Below are 20,737 nucleotides of genomic sequence, written 5' to 3'. Positions count from 1 at the left end.
AAAACATTTTAAAACGTCTTCCACTTTTTCTCCGCGGAAACTTTTTCATCTCGATGTGCAATGATGACCTTTTTTTTTTTGCCTTACCAGGTGGGGTGATAATACCTAATGAGTTACAGCATGGCATGCAATTTGACTTTTTCCACTCCTACGTTATTTTGCATGTAGTCTAAAAAGTTTGCTTTGCTTGTCTCAAACTGGAAACACCTTGCAGCAGTTCTGCAACTTTGCCAGTTCCTCCACAATAGCCGTGTTTGTAGGGTGGGCGGCCCGTGGGATTGATAATGAACACGTTTTGAGATATTTCAGTAATAAGAGTAATTGTGAATTTCAATAGAAAACGTAATAAGAGAAGAATAACAAATAGAACAGTTAGAAAACAGCTACTGATAGAAATTTTTGAATTTCCATTCGTGGTCTGATCAGTACTCTGTGGGTTGTTGGCCTTCATGATGTGTGTGTGTGTGTGTGTGTGTGTGTGTGTGTGTGGGGGGGGGGGTGTGTGCGTGTGTGTGTGTGTGTGTTAAAGCGTTCCAATTTATTTTTGCAAAGGACTGCGTTCAGGCCCGTTCAGAACATACCCTGCCTCTCGCCTAATGATTGTTGGAGTGAGGAAAGAGGCCATTGCAACCTTGTGGCAATCAGTGAGTATGGACAATATTTAAGCACAAAATTAAAGCATGACCTGGAAGGAGCCTGGGAGACCTTGTCCTCTGTAAACTGATACAGAGGACAAGAATTCACGCACATTTAGTGGAGGCAGCTAAGAGATGGTGATGTCTTTGAGTCTATATTTTTAGAAATCTGAAATCAGATGAATCTGAATTGAGATGAATCTGAATTGAGATTTCTGACAGTGGCTTTAAATCAAAAGACAAATTCTTGACACAAGAATAAAGTTGAAGAGGAAAATCGATCAAACTAAGTTTGATGAAGTCGCTCTCTGAGGGACCAGAGGGAGACTCACTCAATCCTGACCTGCTGCCTTGCATTTGATTTGTCTGAGAGCATGCAGACACCCTGTCACTGGCAGCTATAAATAGAGCATGTCCAGGCACACACACACACACCACATAATTGCAGCGGTTCATGTCTATTGATTTTTTTCTATCATTAGCTGAGCATCTAGGTTCTGACATAACAGGCGATGGGGTCCATTTCCACAGAGAACTGGTTCAGCAGGCCTGTTGGACCATCTCTGCGGCTGTTATATAACCGCCAAGGTGGGATATACAGCCAACCTAAAGGCTGATTCACTATAGATTAACTCCATCCAATCGAATCTGTTCTCATATCAGCTATGAGGGGAGCAGAGGAGTGCTCAGTAGAGGCTGAAGCAGACCTCAATGCCATTTCATTTGCATTTCGCTCATTATGCAACATGTTCCTCTGCGGCTGCAGAGGAGTGAGAATGAGCTGAACTCCAGTGACCTATGCAACGAGGAACCCCGCACCAGCCCACCAGCCCACAACGCTCGGCCGGCTGCACTGTGGAGCAGCAGCTGAGAAAACACATCAACGAACATCAACAACACAGACACTTCTCCAGATTACCCAATGAACACACTCCTCCGTGAGTAGAAGAGCACTGGCATTGCACATCACATGATATTGCAACACAAATCTGGGTTGGGTGTCCTCTGTTAGAGGAGGGATGGAGAGCAGCAGCAGACATGGAGCCAGGTGTTTTTCCACCTTTCTGTCACATCATGTGTTAGTGGCACAAGTTAATGATTATTGATTTGCTCGAATCAAGTGACAGCCAGTCTGCGTTTGTGTGTGTGTGTGGGGGGGGGGGGGGGGGGGGGAATGGGGTGAGACTGGAAAATCCCACTTGAGCATCTTTGTTTACTTTCACAGGAGATCTGTGTTGACTTTTAAACTTTGAACGATTGGGACGATAACTGTGATATCTCCCCACAGATGGAGATGTGAAGTCAGAGCGGATCTTTCCGTTTCCTCTGTCGCGGGTGGACAGCTGTCCTTGACAGGTTGGTGTGGTCAGAACCAGGCTCGGCCAGACAAGCTCCCCATTTAGAGCTGCAGCTCTGCTGATGGGAGCGAACACTGTGTGCTTTTTCCTCAACCCGAGTGCCGCATCGATCTGCAGTGACAGACGGAGCCAAAGCAGGGCAGAGAGAGCAGCTGCAGTAGTATTTGTTAACTTCTGACTACGATGACAAGTCAGGACCGATCTCATGACAATCTGCAGAAGCCCCCCGTCAGCACGCCACCCCCACCAGAGTCCTCCTGAGTGCAGCCAATAGGAAGCTGGAGATGGCATCGTGCCAACCTGCTGGGCCGTCTGTGAGGGTTTCGGGCTTAGCTAAGATTAATCGGGAGTGCTGCTGTGTCACACACTCAAAACGAAGAGGCCAATCAATCCTTCGCGTGCAGCTGCAAAAGACCCAGAGTGCGATAAGAGGCTGGATGTGGCAGCAGCTGGGCAAGAAGGCGAGCTGCTCGATCCTGCAAATGGAAATGTGTTGGTGTGAAGGAAAGCCTGAGAGGAAGAAACGGGCATAATTGTCAAAAATGAAATCAGGCCTTCTTTTTATTTGCTAAAATTGAGGCAGGCGATGTGAAAAATGCGAACATGCAATGACCCACACAAAAGGACAGGAAAGCATCTGATTCAGGAGCCGAACTGGACAGAGGAAGATGTAAGCAGGAGTTATGAAAGCCCGGACATCGGCTTGCTGATAACAATGACATAAGATGTCCTTGATCTTATTTGGAGCCCAAATATTATGACCGAGGTGCAGCTGTGATGTTACCTGATGGCAGATGAAACACAAAGTGCTTTGAATTAAAAGTGTCTCATTGAGCATCTGATTTATTTTATCAGGGAATTAATTAAGTAATTATTCAGGGGGTTTTTTTATGGCCAGTTCCAGACAGTGTTCAGTCCTCCTGCCTTTGCTAACACTTCTAAGTAAAAAAGAAGAAAAAAAAAAAAAAATCAGAGAACTTGTAACTTTGACCTCTTTCTCCCAATCTTTATGAGTATATTGCAGCTGGAAGGTTTCCACTCATGCGTGTGTCATCAGATGTTTTGGAAGAATGCGGAGGGTTGCTATCAGAAAGCCAACAGAATCAAAGTTGCAAAACATGGCGGCGATTTTTATTTCACTTTTAATTAGTCAATTATCTCTTGTGTCGGCAGATCGGCAGACAGGGCGAAGAGGGGAAATAGCTGCTCCATTATTTCAGCGTGCCAGGAAGAACAAAACACTGCTTCAGTGAAAGGTAGAAGGTCTCCTGCTTTAGTCCTGGTCCCAGGGCCTCTGATCCTCTTACATCACTAGCAGTTTTATCTCTGACCCCCTATGTACAAATCCAGTCACATCAAACACACACACTACGTCAGCATGAACACACACACACACACACACACACACACACACATGCCTCCCATGTACCTGCCAGATTATTTCATAGTTTCTTTTCAAAATAGCCTGAGAATTTGCTCTTTTCATTCTTTCTTTCTTCTAATTCTATGGCAGAGAGCAGACCAGACAGGTTACATCACACCTCAGAGGAGGGAGCTGTGGATATACTTAATTAGGTGAAAAGTCAGCTTGAGAAAGTGTTGCTTGGACCAAAAAAAAAAAGAAAAAAAAAGTAAGTTAAAAAACATTGAAGTTCGACATTACAATGGATACATTGCAGAATCTGCGACTGTAGCCAAACATCATTGACTGCAACTAAAGATCATTTTTTGTACAGATTGATCTGCTGATAATTGCTTGTAAACTTGAGAGGTAAAAGGAGAGAATCTGAAACTACATAAACAAACCTCATCAGTCATGAGACATACATTATAATTTTTTTTCTGCACGTTTTTGAAAGACTTTTCCTGTACAGACTTTTAGAAAATCTGTCATGAGATATGGAAAATATTTTTGGTGTGTTAGTAATGTCAAAAACTTGCTCTGATGAGGTGCATTACCAAGTGTATTTTTTTTATGACAATAAGTGCAAAACACCAGTAAAATTACAAATACAATTTCCCAGTTACATAACAGGAAGGGGGTAAACAACCTCAAGCTGAGATGCATCCACAGTGGGCCGTGGGCCTCAGGACGTTCTGCTCCCAGATGGTGAGAGGAGAGCAAAGGCAGATGGTCATCTTCTCCTGCTCCCCCTCTGATTATTCCCGAGTTCAAAAACCCTCTGATGCAAAGTTGCTGTCAAGTCGTATCAAAGATTTAAGATCTGCTGCAGCTCTGCAAGTTGATTTTTTTGTTTTCCTTCCAAACGTGGGCGTTTTTAACCCTGACCTTCATCTCAGTCATTTTATTGACGAGATTATTTTTGAGGGTTGCTTTTTTTTTTTTTTTTTGCGGCACCTCTCTGTCAACACCTAATCAATCAGCAATGAAGGGCAATTTCCTTTTTTCTGCCCTCTCGTGATTGATAAGAATTAATGATTGGCGTATTTACAGCTTAGTGCTGAGCTAATGCCATGTCAGGATCAAAGTGTACGGCACCCAATAACTAAAATCTCGATCGAACGTGCAGTTGCTGGAAGCGGAAGCAATGTGCTGGAAGCAATGTGCATTGCATAATATTACTAACACAGTGACAGTGGCAGCGTAAACCAGTGAACTTGCTTATTGAAACAAGCAGGAGAGTAAAATAGTAGTGCATGCAAATTTTATTTCTTTCTGAATTTTGACATTTTGTCCATGTCAGTTTTACACGCAGGAAGAAACATCCAGATTAATTCTGAGATCACAATTCCACCACTAAATTAAATTGTCCACTCGTTGATCACATGTGAAATAAAATAAAGATTACAGTTTTTTTTTACAGCTAAACATCTGAAAAGTGTTATGTACATTTTCATTCCAGCCTCCTTTAACAACACCCCTAACCAAAATCCAGTTAAAGCAGCTGTCTTCAAAAGTAAATTAAGTAGTAAATATAATCCACATCTGCATAAATCTAAATGTCCAGTGAAGGGTTTTTTTTCCTCAACAATTGTGAACATATAGCATAGCAAACATCAAGGAACACAGCCAGCATGTCATAAAGATGCAGGGTAAATTTACAGCCCGGATAGGTTGTAAAACAAAAATCCCAAGCTTTGAACGTCTCATGACTCGCCGATCAATCCACCGTCTGAAAATAGAATGAGTGTGACATAGCTGCAAACCTACAAAACACATGGCAGTCAACCAGAACTGCTACATACGCTAACAATGCTCATCACCCTGAAGACACCATGTCCACAGTGGGATATGGGCACATCAGGATCGCACTGTGTGAGAAAACCTGAAAAGGTTTGTTGGATCTGAATGTCCTGGCAAAGCTCTATGACAGACGACGAACACAGAAAAACAATCCAGTCTTCCCAAGATAATAATTAATGCTGTTTGCAGAATACATCAACATGTTTGCCCCCTGTAGTGGAGATTCAACTATTCTCAGGAAAGTAGTGGCAACTTTCACACAACTCTGAAATACCGGAATGGCATGCTATTTAACATGAGCAGTGTGTGTATAGATAGCATTGCCTATGTGTATGTCAAGAGGTTTTTCACTAGAGTGCAAGAACTGCTGCTTGTACTTGATGTTTCTGCTCCTTGGCAGAATGTTATACAACCAGAGGCGCTGTGGGGGAACGCAGACGAAGCATCGCTGTTTGCTGATCTGTAGGCAGAATTCTTTCAGGTTGCATTGCATAAGGATCTCCTTTCTGTACTCTGGCCAATCAATGGTTCATTTACTAAAGGCATCTTGCGTATCGAATCCCAAGCTCACGCTTGATGCATTGCAGATCATTAATAATATATTTGGAACGGAGACAATAACATAAAAAGGCAAAACAGTCGCCAGACAAAACTTCAGCTAGCCCACATGTCCTCATTCGTCCACGCAAATATTTTTGATGAAACACAACATGCTTAGAACCGGCAGCCGTCCTGTTTGAGTATCAAACAAATGGGCACGCAAGCACACGTTCTCACACATCAAACACGCCAACAGGCAGCGATGCCAGGAAACGGCCGTATGACCAGCTGATCAAGGCTGAGGAGCGCTGCCAGCAGACCCAATAATGAGTGCAAGGCAGCAGACTCTGGTTTTATTAGGAAGCAGATAGAAAAGCGGGCAGATACTGAGGCCTGGCATTTGTGAATTCACAGCTTCATGAACCTCCTGCTGATACTGTTAGCCTCACTGAAGATAAAAGAGTTGTGAAGCAGCAGGACTTCCCTACCAATGGACAAACACTTCAAAGTTTTTGTGTTGTCTTCGTCACACTGTTCTGTAAGAAGAAAAAAATGCTGTCAAGCATGAACAGTAGTAAAATAATTTCAGCTTCTCGTGCTTCTGAATGTTGACGTGATTTTGTCTTTATAAAAATAGAACTTAAACATTTAGTCTTATCCAGAGCAAGAAAAAGAAACCATCATTGACACATAACCCTCACATTTGAATTGATTGATTGAAAAGGATGGATGGACAATAAACAGCAGAATTTGATCATTGCAGCCTACAAAATATTATCTTTTTCTTCTCAGAAAGCATTGCTCAGAAGAAACACTGATTTTTTATTTATTTTTTCTTCATAAAATACAAAATATTGAGCTTACGCTCAGAGTAGGAAAAGGCGGCGTTGATGAGCTTTTATGGATCCGACACACTGACAGACCAAACCAAACACAGAGCAGTCTCCTCCCCTTTCTGGCCTGGCCTATATTAAATTTCCATGGAGCTCCACCTCACAACTAAAGCCACATGGAGTGGGAGAAGGCACCATCAAGGCACTGAGAATACCTGCACATGTCCACACAGATGTAGAAATCTGGACTGCTCTGAACTTTTTCCTCCTGCTGTTTTGGATGCTTTTGTTTTGTGTTTATTTTTGATGTATGACTAATCCCTCTCATTGTTGGATTTATAACTTTTTTTTTTTCACCATGTTGCTCCGGTTATTCCAGGAGAATTTCAGCCATGGTAAGTGAACATTTCAGGGCATATGGCTATTTTTCTGTACAATCAGTCAAAAACTCAAATAGAACAGATAAAAATAACAGAGGAATCAGGAAAACTTACTGTTGCATGTACGCAGACACCTTGTAAGAGATCAAACTTCATGCCCATTTGCATTAAAGAGGCATCTTGATAATCAGATGGCTATACGGACAAAGCTGGACGACTGCAACTGCGTTTGTTTTGGGTTCACAGATTATAACACAGGGCTAACTGTGAGCGGTAAAAATAGAAAGCTCTTAGTCAGATGCCGGTAGGACTTGATGTCAACCGTTTGTCTCATGATGTAACAGGAGAGGCCAGCAGAACGGACTGAAATGATGTCGGCACGGCGACACATTGTTAGCGTTTAGGAGAAAGTCACAAAATGACCCAAAGTAGAGACGGTTGACCTGTGTAAGGTGGAGTTTGTGGTTCGTAAGTAGGGCAAAGAGCAGCAACAGGCTAAAAGTCTTAGTCATCAATGAAGCTTTTATCAGAAACAATCAGAGTCCAGTAGAGGTCAGACATCATGGAGTCAGTTCACTAATTTCAAATTAGTTTCTGCTGAAGGAATTTGTTTGGATCCTCCTAAAGATAAAAACACCTGAAGAGACAAAATGTTGTTTAATACTGAGTCTGTTCAGGATAAACCATGTAGTACTGGTGCATTGAAATAATAATAATAATAATAATAATAATAATAATAATAATAATAATAATAATAATAATAATAATAATAATAATAATAATAATAATAAATAGCTGCAAGCATTTCTTTCTTTCTTTAAAATTAAATGAGGTAAATTACATAAGCTTAAAAAGACAGTCCTGTGTTTCTTTTACCTCCTGCCTTAATCAGCCAACAATGAGATGTTGACGCTCATTACATCAATCTTATGAATCTGGAAACTGCACTTGGGGAGAGCAATTTGAAAGTCGACTCAAAACGCCACCAGAGCAAGCACAAAGTCTTTCTCGCTTTTGGTTACAATTTGTGCGCGCTCCGGTCCGCACCACGCTTCAGTCCGCATGCAGCTTACTCCGTCGTAGAGCCCATCCCGGCCGGTGGGGAGCATCTGCATTCAGGGACACATGGATTCTCACATGGTCTGGCTGCGGATGCTGATGTAGGCTGCTGCGGCTGTGATGCTGCCATGCCGGCCTGCACACGCCCACCTGCATGCTCATCCATTCACAGTATGCACAGTCTGGATGACTGGCGATCAGGATCTTCAGTGCGGATTGTAAACATACCGAAAAGTAACTCGAGGATTCATATCCTGTTTTTCCTCGGCTTTTTTCCCTCTCTCTCTCCTCGTGGCGGATATGATGTGAGATCCAGGGGTGGTGGTGGGGGGGAGAGGGGTCGCCCAGCTCATCTCAGTGCCAGATGGGCTTCCCAAATCCGCAAACTGCATTGAATGACATGGCCGCAGGATTTTCTCACTGCAGAGCAAATGTAGCCTAATGCTGCTGAGAAAACAACATTAAATCATACTAAATGCAAAACCAAACAGATAGAAGAAAGGGATTAAGCAATGCTGAAAACAAGGGCTTAATTGCACCGAAAAACAACAACAAAAGCAAACAAACAAAAACAACTGTGATCGCATGGAAGACAAAATCAAAGACCAGTCACGGTGACAGCACTGGATCCTATAGGTCAGTAGGTTATGTATTTTATTCTTCTTATTATTTTTTAGATCGCTTTAGACTATTCAGTAAAATAGGTGGAGTGGGGAATTTTCGTTTTCTTAAAAAAATAAATAAAAACAAACCACTCTTACTTTAGAGCATGAATGATTGTCCACACTTCCTTTTGCCTCTGTATCTGTAACGAAACGTGATGATGAAGATGGTGTTAAATTTGTGGTCACTTAACTGGATTTAAACCGTATAGGATTCTCGAGTTTTGAATGACTTCTGCCGCTTTCGCGTACTGCTCGAAGCTCCAAGATCCTGATGCAGGAGTACATACTTAGTGTACTGTTGTTAAATTAGTTAAAAAAACAAACAAACAAACAAACAAACAAAAAACTTTTAACCCCACACGATCATGGGTTGTAGTCAATTAAATAGAGTTAAAGATTAAAATTTGACCAAGACGTAGTAATGAATGCTTTGGGGGAAATAAATTATATGATTAATAAGAAAATATTTTTATGAATATTTACCCACTCCAGCTAAAAAGAAGCATATTTAATTTTGAGATTCATCATTTGCCAAACAAAAGTGCATGAAAAATATCTAAATATCTAAAATATATTTAGAGGGTAAATTAAACAATCTAAAGTAATTGATTAAGGTTTTATTATTTATCTAAAGCAAACAAGTAAGTTATTTTTGTAAAGAATGAAAATATTTGAATCGATCTCATTCAATAAATCATTCATAACGCGCTCTCACCATAATTGGAGTATTTCCGACGATCCGTGAAGTAGCCTCGTTACGTCACGCCTTCCCTTCATAGCCAGCCGAAATGGCGTTTGCAGCAGATCCGCAGAGCTCGGGGAGCGAAGCGCACGCAAACCTCGTCCGGGTTTGGTTTTAACAATCACCCAGCTAATGCAACGAATAAAGACAGTAAGTAACGCATCCTATGTTGGTCCTCATCGCTATTACGCCCACCTTGCGTGGTTTCAGTGCGGGGTTTGTACCGCTTTGAGCCGTTTTACGGAGCTCGGCTTTGTGTTGCTTAGCACTGTGAGAGCTGGACCACGTAGTCAAAAGCCTCAGCCAACAACGGCTCCTTTGTTCGTGTTGTTACAGGGCTGCGTTTTAACGCCGTCTTTAATTACTTGGGAATGGGGGGGAAAGACAAGTGTTGAAATAAAATGTCGTATATCTAATGTTTCGGCTGCGTAAACGTTGCTCGTAGCTGCGGTATTGTGATAAATTTACTCCGAGCCGGAGCGGCTCGTCGTTATGGTACCATTCTTGTCGTTTTTTTCCGCCACCCGCTACCTGATCCGCTAAAGGCTAATAAAGCCGTCAATAATTTAACATTATAAAGCGTGTACTTATTTTTACGTTGTGTTATTTTAAGCGTCTGTATTATTAAGTCTTGTGGGGTTTTTTTTAAATATTATTATTTCCTGAAATGCGTTGTTACCCAGAAACCGGACTGGCAAGCGCCTTTTGCCGGGTAGGGGAGGGGCAAGAGCCTCTTACGACAGTCGAGATGGAAATTACGGCTCTTTTCCGAGTCGTGGGACTCTCGTCACCGAAAGGAACCGGTTCTGTCGGCTCCTCAACGACCCAAATACTCCGGAATCATAAACTGCTTATTAACGTGGAAGAGCAAATACTTCACAAAAGCAAAGTACCAGACATGATTGGAAAAAGGCGCAGCATGAATAACTGAAGTATTAGGGGGCAGAAATACTAATGAACTAAAACGGAAAATTTAAAACCACACTTATGAAACAAATTTGTTAAACCGTCTTAATAAAAACGAAAGTTAAAATAAGAGTAGCTTACATGTTACTTAGTAGATGCAGTGTTTGAGAGGCTCATATGCCATACTAGATTTAATATGGTAAAAATGTTCAAATTGAATGTGCATACCAAATGAATCGCACAATTCAGATCACAATACACATTTTTTTAATGGATTTGGATAGAAGGTGAAAACTCCAGTGACTGAGGAGCTTAATGAAGAATTCCTTCTTCTCAATCATTGGTGGGAGAATGGAAAATTTATCTTGAGCGTTTCAATAAAAATGCTATAAGGTAAAACATTTTTCACCCTTGCGATGCGGTGCAAGTTTTCTAGTGCTGTAACCAGTTTTCCTTAATATTTTGATTTTGTCCAGGTAAAAGCTCTCACCTGAAGTCAAACGAATGCGTGTCTCTGAAAACTTTTTAATTTCTCAAGTTCTCAACTGTATTTTTCTTTACCCCTTCCCCCCTATCCCTGTCTTGTCTTCCAGGTTGTATCCAAGTAAAATGGAGGATAGTTTTGATTGTGACTGTGGTGAGCTTGAGCCACCTGATCACTGAGTAAGAATTTATTTTGAAAATTAACAAGGCCAGACGCATTTCATTTTTATATATCAGAAGACTTGACCAGAAAAAAAAAATTACTAAAACAGGAAGAAAATTTGTGCATTTCTTATGAAGCTGCTCAGGACCAGTCATACACTGAATGTATCTGCACTGTGAGGATGCAACTACATGCTTTTATAGTTTAATACAACCCCAGTGCTATTTTTTTTTCATTTTTCCAATTGGCCTCAAATCCATTCCATTGTAGTCTATAAATCGTAGACCTTATTAGCTAAAGATATCCTTGTACCAAAAGGGTTGAGGGGAAATTTCTGTTTTAAAATTTCTCCCAACATTAAACATGGAAAGAAAATATGATACACTAGAGTCCCATATCTGAGGGTGACGGCTAGCCAGGGGGGACTTGGTAGTCGTCTGTACGGGGGTTAGTTCAGCCTCTGAAGCAAAGGGGGAATTATTTGATAATTCCTCCAGTGGTGTTAAAGTTGGGCTAGGAACAGGCCAGGAAATAGGCAGAAGTTTGACATAAAAACCAGTAGTCATGGCTGAGAAGTTCGAGTCACTCATGAATATCCACGGGTTCGACCTGGGCTCTCGCTACATGGACTTGAAACCTCTGGGTTACGGCGGGAACGGCTTGGTGTTCTCGGCGGTCGATACCGACTGTGACAAGCGGGTGGCGGTAAAGAAAATTATCTTGACCGATCCTCAAAGTGTGAAGCACGCCCTGCGGGAAATCAAGATTATCCGAAGACTTGATCACGACAACATTGTCAAGGTATGGTTCAACGTCAAACAGAATATCTGATGGCGCGTCTGTACGACGGGATGGTTGTTTTTACGAGGTCGTGCCAACACTGACCTTTTGGTCTGTACCAACAGGTTTTTGAGACTCTAGGCCCCTGCGGCCGCAGACTAACAGAGGATGTGGCGTCACTCACAGAGGTGAACTCAGTCTACATCGTGCAAGAGTACATGGAGACTGACCTCTGTCAGCTGCTGGAGAGGGGCCCTATGTCTGAGGGCCACGCACGGCTCTTCATGTACCAGCTCTTAAGGGGCCTTAAGTACATCCACTCAGCCAATGTGCTTCACCGTGACCTCAAGCCTGCCAACCTGTTTGTCAACACGGAGGATCTGGTACTCAAGATTGGAGACTTTGGGCTGGCCCGCATTATGGATCCTCACTACTCCCACAAGGTAAGGAACACTTATTTCTAGCTTAGAAAGAACACATAAAACACTGTTGTTATCTGTACCTTGGTTGTTGCCCTAACTCAACATGTTTATTGGCCGGTAGCGTGGTGCTCCCCTGGGTGATGCAGTTTTATAGCAGGAAGTAAATAAGACAGGATGTGGTTCCTTGAGATGACGCCTCGGCTTCCTTTCTCAGCAGAATGGGGCTGGGGACTCCATGCGCTGAGAATTTTCCTTGGTCGGTTGTATGCAAAGCAAAACCTCTAAAATTAGATATTTGGTTTAGACTGGAGCATGTTTTTGCCAAAAGGTATTTTTTTGTTTTTATGCAAGTAATTGGCAGAATCCAGGTATTGAGTTTCAAAAGAACTTGCATTAACGGCTACATGTTTATATACCACACGTGAAAATCATATTGTATAGCTCTGTATACAATCTGCATTTGTTGCTTTTTTCCTTTGAATGTAAAGATGAGGGTTCACCCTGTTGATTGCAACCAGGAGATAGTCCTCTGTAGCTTTGCGGTGTTGTTGACACTCTGTCAAAAGGATGAGGAAATGCCTGTCCATGGCCATATGGTGGTGTGAGGTGAGGAAATCTAGGTTGGCCAGCCCCTTTTTCTCTCTGTCCCACTCTCTCTCTCTCTCCCTCCCTCTGTGGTTGGAGCTGGACCTCCGTTAAACATAGATATAGTCAGGATGCTTACACGTGTCTCAGATTAGTTATTGGTAGGTCTAGAGAGAGCTCAGGTGGTGTGGTCTGTTCGACCGGTATGGATTCATCCTCAGCCAGGACTCTGGCACTTCATACAAGACGTCTGACACACACTGATTCACCACGTTTTCAAGCAAACGCCTATACTACAGTCGTCTAGTCGGTTCACATTTTCACTCCTGACTTGACTGTGCTTATGAGTCATATCCTTAGAGACTCTATCACAGAGCAATAGGAAAGGGAAGGTGGAAGCTCATTGTTGATGGGAAGAAGTGAGGTTTTCACACGATTCAGAGACTATAGAGTGGAGTGTGGGGTTTGCATTATGGGCGTTTTCTCTCTGTATAGGCAGATTTCTAATGAGAAACATGCATGCAAGTTGGTATTCTACAGCTGCCTGGTGGAGGGGGGTGGTCTTTTGTTTCATTGTAACCTCGATAGATTTTATTTGTGTGTAGATTGTTTGAACCTACTCTGCTGGTCTTTGTACACATTTGGTCATATCAGTATTGCTATTGTGGCAGGGGAGTTAAAGGTGATTCATTGCAGTTCCTGATAATTGTTTGATGCCCAGCTTGTTTTTAAGACTCCCATCCACAGTGATGGTGAAAGCCTGGAATGTTGTTTTAGAATTTCTTGGAGCAAATATGCTTTCATAAGCACCATCCACGTCATCGCGAGACAGTGACTGGGAGCATATTTAAATAGCATCGCTAAAAACAGAAGTGCTGTTTTTCTAGCGAACCTCAGTTCCTGGTTTGCTTTGAGTCGTGTGATCAGGCCACCAGGCTTCAGTCTTTTTAGTTGTTTTTTTTCTCACCTTTTTCACCCCATTTTTAATCCCTTGTGACTTTCTGGCGTGTTTTTGTGCTGGTCTGAAGTGTTCTGAAAAGGCTGGCTTTTTTTTTTTCTTCCTGTGTGAGCTTAAAAGTTGTCCCTTATTGACCAGGGCTCAAGAATGACAAAAATTCACGTGCACTCATCCAGTTTCTCCAAGCCATGCCCTCCTCCTTTCCCCAGCCAGCTCTTTGTCTTGTTTTGGAAGTGGGGGGAAAAAGAGGGGGATTTGCTCAGGGCTTTATTTAAAATTTCCAGTTCTGGCCTGCCCTTCAACAAGAGCTAGACTTCAGAAAGTCCTCCACTACTTCTGCTTAATCAAGCTTTTGTTGTTGTTTAAAGCTCTAAGCTACTGCACGTTATTTGTAATAAGTTGTGTAGAGTCACTTTTTGCACGTTCTTCTTCTACTGAACCCGTTCAGATTTGTCCCTTACTGTGAACACTCATTTGTTTTAACTGCGATCAAAAAATCTCTTGGAATAAAACCCGCGGGGTTCATTCTTCAGTCTTTGGGGGTTTTCCATTTAGTCAGGGTTAGCTCCACCAGAGTAAGCTCATGATTATTAGAATCATGTGCTTGCTTGATGTTTGGTGAAAGAGGCAGTAATTTGAGATGCTGGAGGAATGACTTCAGTTTTCAGTGATCCTTTCAGGAGAGTTCACCGAGGTCCTTTCTGCTACACAGGCTTCCAAACCACAAGCACAGCAACACTCAAGCTCTCATTTGACCCAGTTTTTTTTTTTTTTTTTTTTTGTGCCAGCAACAGGCTGGTCTGGCAGAGAGAAATATGCAGCAAGAAGTCAACACATACCGGCTTTCTGTTCACAGGCTATTAACGCTTTGTCGCAATAGAAAGCAGTTCATCTGTAATGTGTATTGAATATGTCTATTGTGCAGTGCATCATTGCACTGTAGTGAGGTTTGCTCTGGTTCTCCCCCTAAAAGTCACATTGTCGAACCGGAAAGTGCTTCATGGGGTTGAGACGTGTTCAACGTCAGAAATAACTGGGCTTCATTAAATTAAGTTAAATTAAAAGGATCTCAATGGTCTTAGTCATAAGTTTCCAGTATTGTCCGGGAAATTAAAATGTATTTGTATTGTGTGTGTGTGTGTGTGTTCTTTTTTTTTTTTACATCTTGTTTGACCAGATTCAGGAAGTTTGAACTAATACAGTCAGACACACCGAGCGAGTCGTTTATGAGTCATAAAAGTCGGCCTGTTCTAATCTTGATCAAGTGGTTGACTTGCTCACCAGCTATTGCCAAAGGCATTTGAATTGTTCATGCATTGACTTGGTCTGTTTATGGTAAATGGGCCACTTCATTAAAAGAGTCAAATGTTTACCGGCCCACTTTATGCTTTCAGTCATTGGCGACCTTTTAATTTGCGCCTCTTCGTTCAGTCCTGTTTCCACAGTGAATCATCTTTGCACAACCAAGAATGCTAACCTAATTTGCATCCCTTTTTCTAAACTGGTTATGTGGTTTTCTCCACTGTAGTCAGCTGCAGCTGCATTTCCATTGACCATATAATTGCACATACTGGAATTACATTTAATTATTGGAATTCATGCCTACTATGGGGACAAAAACCCCCAACACATTTTTCAATTAAAAAGTTTGTGGACTTGATTGAGGAGGTTTTTCAGCTGTATCAATCATGGTATTTTGCAACACCTACAATGGACTTTTTTTTAATTTTTGCATCACAAGAGTCACGTGATCAACAACCGGATGTTACTACTGGCAGAAAGATGAAGAAGACAAGAGAAGGATAATGACAATGGTTTTCAATATTACAGCATTAGCGGAGTATTGACAGTTTTGCGTGCATTTTTGTAGTGGAAACTCAACTGATGTTGTTTAAGTTGGCTTTACTAGCAACTAGCCAGCTCCAACTTGGGGTCAATAATTGGGTGCAACCCGTCTGTCCTCCATGCTGCGTTCTAATTATGTCCGGCCTCTTTCTCAAGCCGCTATTCGACAAACCGATTAGCTGGTTACCTGGAGGAAGGAGATATGTCTGCACTTTGTGCCATTTATAGATCCTTCAAACAAGGGCTTGCAGAGCGTCGATACACTTGAGGATAATGTGACATCAACTATCTGCAGCTAAATTAGGCAAGAAAGAGGAGCCTTGCTTAGTGGTGAGCCGACCAATTTTGTCATACCATGAACTACAGCTGCAGGTGGGGGAAGCAAGGGTGTCGTTTTACTACAACCCCCTCCCCCAGGGTATATTCCCCCAACACACAGACACATGCGCGCGCGCACACACACACACACGGGGAGATGGACAGTTCGCTTTCCTTTGTGTTCAGTGGGTTGTGATTTGTCGAACCGACTGTGGAGGGCAGGTTGGTGTCACCGCTGTGGCAGCAGGGGGATTATCCTGCTCTCAGATTGCTGACATGGCCTTACACGTGCCTCGTCTGCCCCTCTTTTCATTTATTAACCCCCGTTCCCCACCTCCTATCTGGGGTCTGTACTGAACCAGAACCATAGCACCTCTGTTTGGGAAATTCCACCGAACTAGCATTGCCATTGACCGTAGAATTACATAAATTGGAATTACAAAAACAAATTTCATTAATGGAATTGCATCAATTTGAAAAAAAAAAAACAAAACAAAAACTCACATTTCGTGCTGGGACGAGGTTGGTTTTTCATCCGTATCAAATTAGCGTTTTGTTTTTATTTTGTTTGCAAATCTGTAATGCAAACACTGTTTTCTCATCAGAAAAGGTTGTCTCTTTGGAAAATGCAAAAATTCCACCAAATGTCTCAAAACATCACCGTGATTTTGAATAATTCGCCATGTGTGATTTTATTTGCATTTCTTAAATGGAAACACCGCAATTGGAATTGTTTTTCAACATTAGCAGAACCTCAAAGTTTTGAAGACATTTCTAATATTCGCTGCTACTGTTGAGTGTAGCTCAGCACCATTTGCCATGTTGCATTTCAAAAGCAGAAATCGAGAAGAAATGCCTCAGCAGAGTGGCTGTTAATGTCTGCGTACTGGTTTCTAATCTTTTCTTCCCATACTGAAGGTTTGATGTTTTTGTCTCCACAGGGACATCTGTCTGAGGGTCTCGTCACAAAGTGGTACCGATCTCCTCGCCTGCTGCTCTCACCGAACAACTACACCAAAGCCATTGACATGTGGGCTGCCGGCTGCATCTTTTCCGAGATGCTCACTGGGAAAACTCTTTTTGCAGGTAATTAGTAACTCAGTTTGAATTGTTGAACTTTCCGTAGCACCAGTGGAAAGTGGCTGAGGAGATCAGTTTAGGAACGGTGGGGGTTAAAGGTAGAGGCGCGTTCTTTCCATTCTAAGTCTAGTAGGGGCAGAATGAAACCTTCCATTTCTGTAAGAACCGCCTTAAGCTGGGCACAAGGGAAACAAAAGTTGTTCCCGTGATCTTCCACACGTAACCCTCAGTCATGCAGACGGTGGCTGTTGTGTAAGCCCGGGAACAAACCAACGTTTGTCTGTCCGTTTCAGGAGCACACGAACTGGAGCAGATGCAGCTGATACTGGAATCCATCCCCGTGCTGCGAGAGGAAGACCGGCAAGAGCTTCACAGCGTCATCCCTGTCTTCATCCGCAGCGACATGTCGAAGCCTCACATGCCGCTGGTCAACCTGCTGCCTGGTGTCAGCCCACAGGGTGAGTCACAACCCCTTGCAGAGTCACGCAGCACTCTGTTCAAGGTCAGGTTGCTCGTGTGTCGCGACTCCAGTTCCTTGATTGACGGTCTTAATTTTCCCCGTTCTTCTCTAGCCATGGATTTTCTGGAGAAGATCCTCACCTTTAACCCCATGGACCGTCTTACTGCCGAAGAGGCCCTGGCCCACCCCTATATGGCCGACTACTCCTTCCCCCTGGACGAGCCGATCTCTCTGCACCCTTTTCACATTGAAGATGAAGTAGATGACATCGTGCTCATGGACGAGAGCCACAGCCATACCTGGGAAAGGTGCGCTGACAAACTTACTAAAAAGATCTGTTAACCATGACAACCTTTTTTTTATTATTATTTCTGTATTAAACGGTGTGTTTGCCGTTTTAGGTATCATGAGAGCCAGTTCTCAGAGGCTGATTGGCAGTTGCACAGCACCCATGACCCAGATGAAGTTCAGGTTGACCCCCGGGCGCTCTCTGACGTTACAGATGAAGAGGAGGTCCAGGTATGTAACTTGGACTTGATGGAAGTGGGGATGAGAGGTTGAAGAAGTGAGATGAGACTTAAAGAGGAACAAAAGCTAAACCCCCGTTTCTCTCCAGGTCGATCCTCGTAAATACGCCGACGGCGATCGGGAGAAATTCCGGGATGAGCCGTCCTTCGACTACTCAACCCTCCTCCCATCGGAGCGGTCTTGGCAGGAAGACCACCACGAGAACAAGTACTGTGACGTGCAGTGTAGTCACACTTGCAACTACAAGGCCGTGTCCCCCTCCTACCTGGACAACCTCATCTGGAGGGACAGTGAAGTCAACCACTACTACGAACCCAAGCTCATCATCGATCTGTCCAACTGGAAGGAGCAGCAGAGCAAGGAGAAGGCCGACCGCAAGGCCAAGAGCAAGTGCGAGAAGAACGGGCTGGTGAAGGCGCAGATCGCCCTGAAGGAGGCCGAGAAGACCCAGAGTCCGGCCGAGAAGGACAGCGAGCAGGAGAAACACCAGGCGGAGAGGCAGCAGAACCAAGGCTTCGACTTCGACTCCTTCATCGCCAGCACCATCAAGCTGAGCCTGCAGCCGGAGCCGTGTCCGGAGGTGACCCTGCTGAGCGAGGTGGGCCTCCTCAACGAGCTCAACTTCTCCGTCTCCCAGCTGGAGGCGCCGCGCTCTACTTCCATGTCAAAGACTATTAGTCAGGAGAAAGAGGAGAAGTGCCTGGTGAACCTAGCCCAGTTGGGCGGCGTGGTGGCCGGGGACTGCGTCTGGCCCGCCGAGCCCTGGGAGAGCTTCGGACCCGGGGAGAGCCTCGGTGACGGCGGCTGTCTGATAGACGAAGCGTGCTGGGACCTCCGCAAGGCGGACCACCTCCAGAAGGAGAGCTCCTACACCAGCTACCTGGACCGCTTCTTCAGCCGGAAAGACGACGCCGAGGCCGTGACCGGCGTGGAGACGGAGCCCTCGGTGGTGAAGGAGCTAGACGACAGCTTCCTGGACACTAGCGCGGAGATCGTGCTCAATATGCAGCTGGACTCTCTGGCCTTGCCCGTGTTTGACGGCCCTGACGACTTGCCTCTAAAATCCATCCAGGCGTCCCTCTCCCCTTGTGCCGTCAAATGTTCCCCTCAGATAGCCCACAAAACCTACAGCAGCATCTTCAAGCATCTTAATTAAATATATCTTTCCTCACAGTGCAAAATCTAGGCAGTTTTATTTTTATTTTAATACGGTGTTATTGTACTTGAATCATTTCATACCATTTTTTTTATTATTATTATTATTATAGTTTTATTTTGAGGTGTCGATGGGGGCTGATAAATTATATTTGAAGAGTTTCGTCATCACTCTGAGCCTTGATCACCTGGCCTTCATGGGTTATTGTCTACGCCCTCATTGCTAAACCGGCATGTCGTTGCACATGTAAGTACTGTAGATGGACGGGATGGAGGGAGGAGAGAGGTGGGAAAGTAGAAGGATTTAAGAAAGGAGATTTTGAAGGAAAGATCGCTGAACAAATATTGCTGTAGGCTTTTAAAGTGCTTTCAAATGGCCTTTCCTGGGTTGGGTGTACACATTTGGGGGGAAAAGGAAAGAGGGTTGGGTGGGTTCTTTTGTCTTTTCTTCTTTCTTTTTTTTTCCTCCTTATTTCTAACATGTTTCCCTGAAGAAAGCTTCCGTAACAATCCTTTCATACTGTAAATCTGACACATGATGCCAGCAGCAACCATTATCGTAGGCGTTAAAATGTAAACGTGTTATCTACCTCAAGGTAACAGCAGTGAGAGACACTCGAAGCCACACTAGTGCTTTACACACATGACCATCCTCATACCATGAAATGAAGTGGTCGCAAAGATGAAATCTGTCTCACTTCGGCATTTAACATAGTGAGGTATTTCAGTGATCGTTATTTATTTCTAGCAGATGTGCGATATTTATTTTACGAAACTTTGTTATGTCAAATGTGATTCTTGAAGGTTTGAAGAGCTGAACAGACTTCCATTCTCATTTCGGCACTATAAGGATGTGCAGGTGTTCCTTTTTGTTTTTAACGTAGGATGCAAATTCATGTTGTTTTTTTTGTTTCGTGAAGTTGAGGCTTTCCATTCTACTGGGTATTGTCTTTGTTTTGTTTTTTTTATGTATAGGTGCATTCTGTCTTTTTTTTTATTTTTTTGTGAAAACCTGTTTCATTTGAAGAAGCGCCTAAAAGTCTTATTTTTATTTCAAGAAATTCTAAGTGTTAAAAAAAAGGCCATGGAGGCGACGGAAAGGTACATTAAAAGGCAAAGCTAACGGTGGGTTTAAAGTACGTCAGTTTTAATTGTATGTTTTTTGGGGGGGGTTGGGGTGTTTTTGTTAAATTTCTATGTACTTTTTCCAGGCAAGCATGATGAAATAGGTTAAGGTGTAGCATGTAGAACACTTACAGACTTTTTTTGTAATTATCGGTTCCCCTGTTCTACAAAATATCTCAAAATAAAAATTACTGGCAAATAAAATCACTGACTCTTTGTTTCATTTGCAGACATGCTCTTGTTTCAGAAAGGATAAACTTCAAAACGTGTCTTTCCTCTTGTTTAGCTTCATAGTTTAGTTATTTGTCAGTCACTGCCTCAATCTAGTTTGAGACTGAACCACTCAAAACTGTTTTCATTGTGAATAGAGATGTGAAAATACCTGAAGAGATCTGCTTAGTCACCATTCTGGACTGATCCAAGCTGCAATTTCCTGTTTCTGCCAAGAGTCGCATGTAGCCCTCAAAGCTACTTTAGTCATCTCTGCAGAAATAAGTAATTTTTTCGAGGGT

General features: G+C 43.1%; 1 protein-coding gene across 3 annotated transcripts; it reads left to right on the top strand.

Annotated features, from left to right (window-relative positions):
• The first annotated feature begins 6,752 nt into the window (after window positions 1–6,752).
• mapk6 (mitogen-activated protein kinase 6) lies at window positions 6,753–20,429 on the top strand. 3 transcript variants are annotated; one of them, XM_055044974.1, is made up of 8 exons: window positions 6,753–6,966; window positions 10,917–11,770; window positions 11,875–12,192; window positions 16,819–16,963; window positions 17,251–17,415; window positions 17,530–17,725; window positions 17,819–17,936; window positions 18,034–20,429. In XM_055044974.1, exons 2-8 carry the CDS (start codon window positions 11,534–11,536, stop codon window positions 19,099–19,101), a joined length of 2,247 nt encoding a protein of 748 aa, XP_054900949.1. In that variant the 5' UTR covers window positions 6,753–6,966; window positions 10,917–11,533; the 3' UTR covers window positions 19,102–20,429. The 3 variants fall into 3 exon arrangements, with proteins under 3 accessions (XP_054900949.1, XP_054900950.1, XP_054900947.1); XM_055044975.1 differs by lacking the exon at window positions 6,753–6,966 and adding an exon at window positions 8,525–8,646; XM_055044972.1 differs by lacking the exon at window positions 6,753–6,966 and adding an exon at window positions 9,439–9,567.
• Window positions 20,430–20,737: the final 308 nt, after the last annotated feature.

This window comes from Poeciliopsis prolifica, unplaced genomic scaffold (genome assembly GCF_027474105.1).
Source record: "Poeciliopsis prolifica strain line A6 unplaced genomic scaffold, Auburn_PproV2 SCAFFOLD021, whole genome shotgun sequence".
NCBI lineage: Eukaryota > Metazoa > Chordata > Actinopteri > Cyprinodontiformes > Poeciliidae > Poeciliopsis > Poeciliopsis prolifica.
Note: the sequence above shows the minus strand (reverse complement) of the source record. Positions and strands in the feature narration are given on the sequence as shown.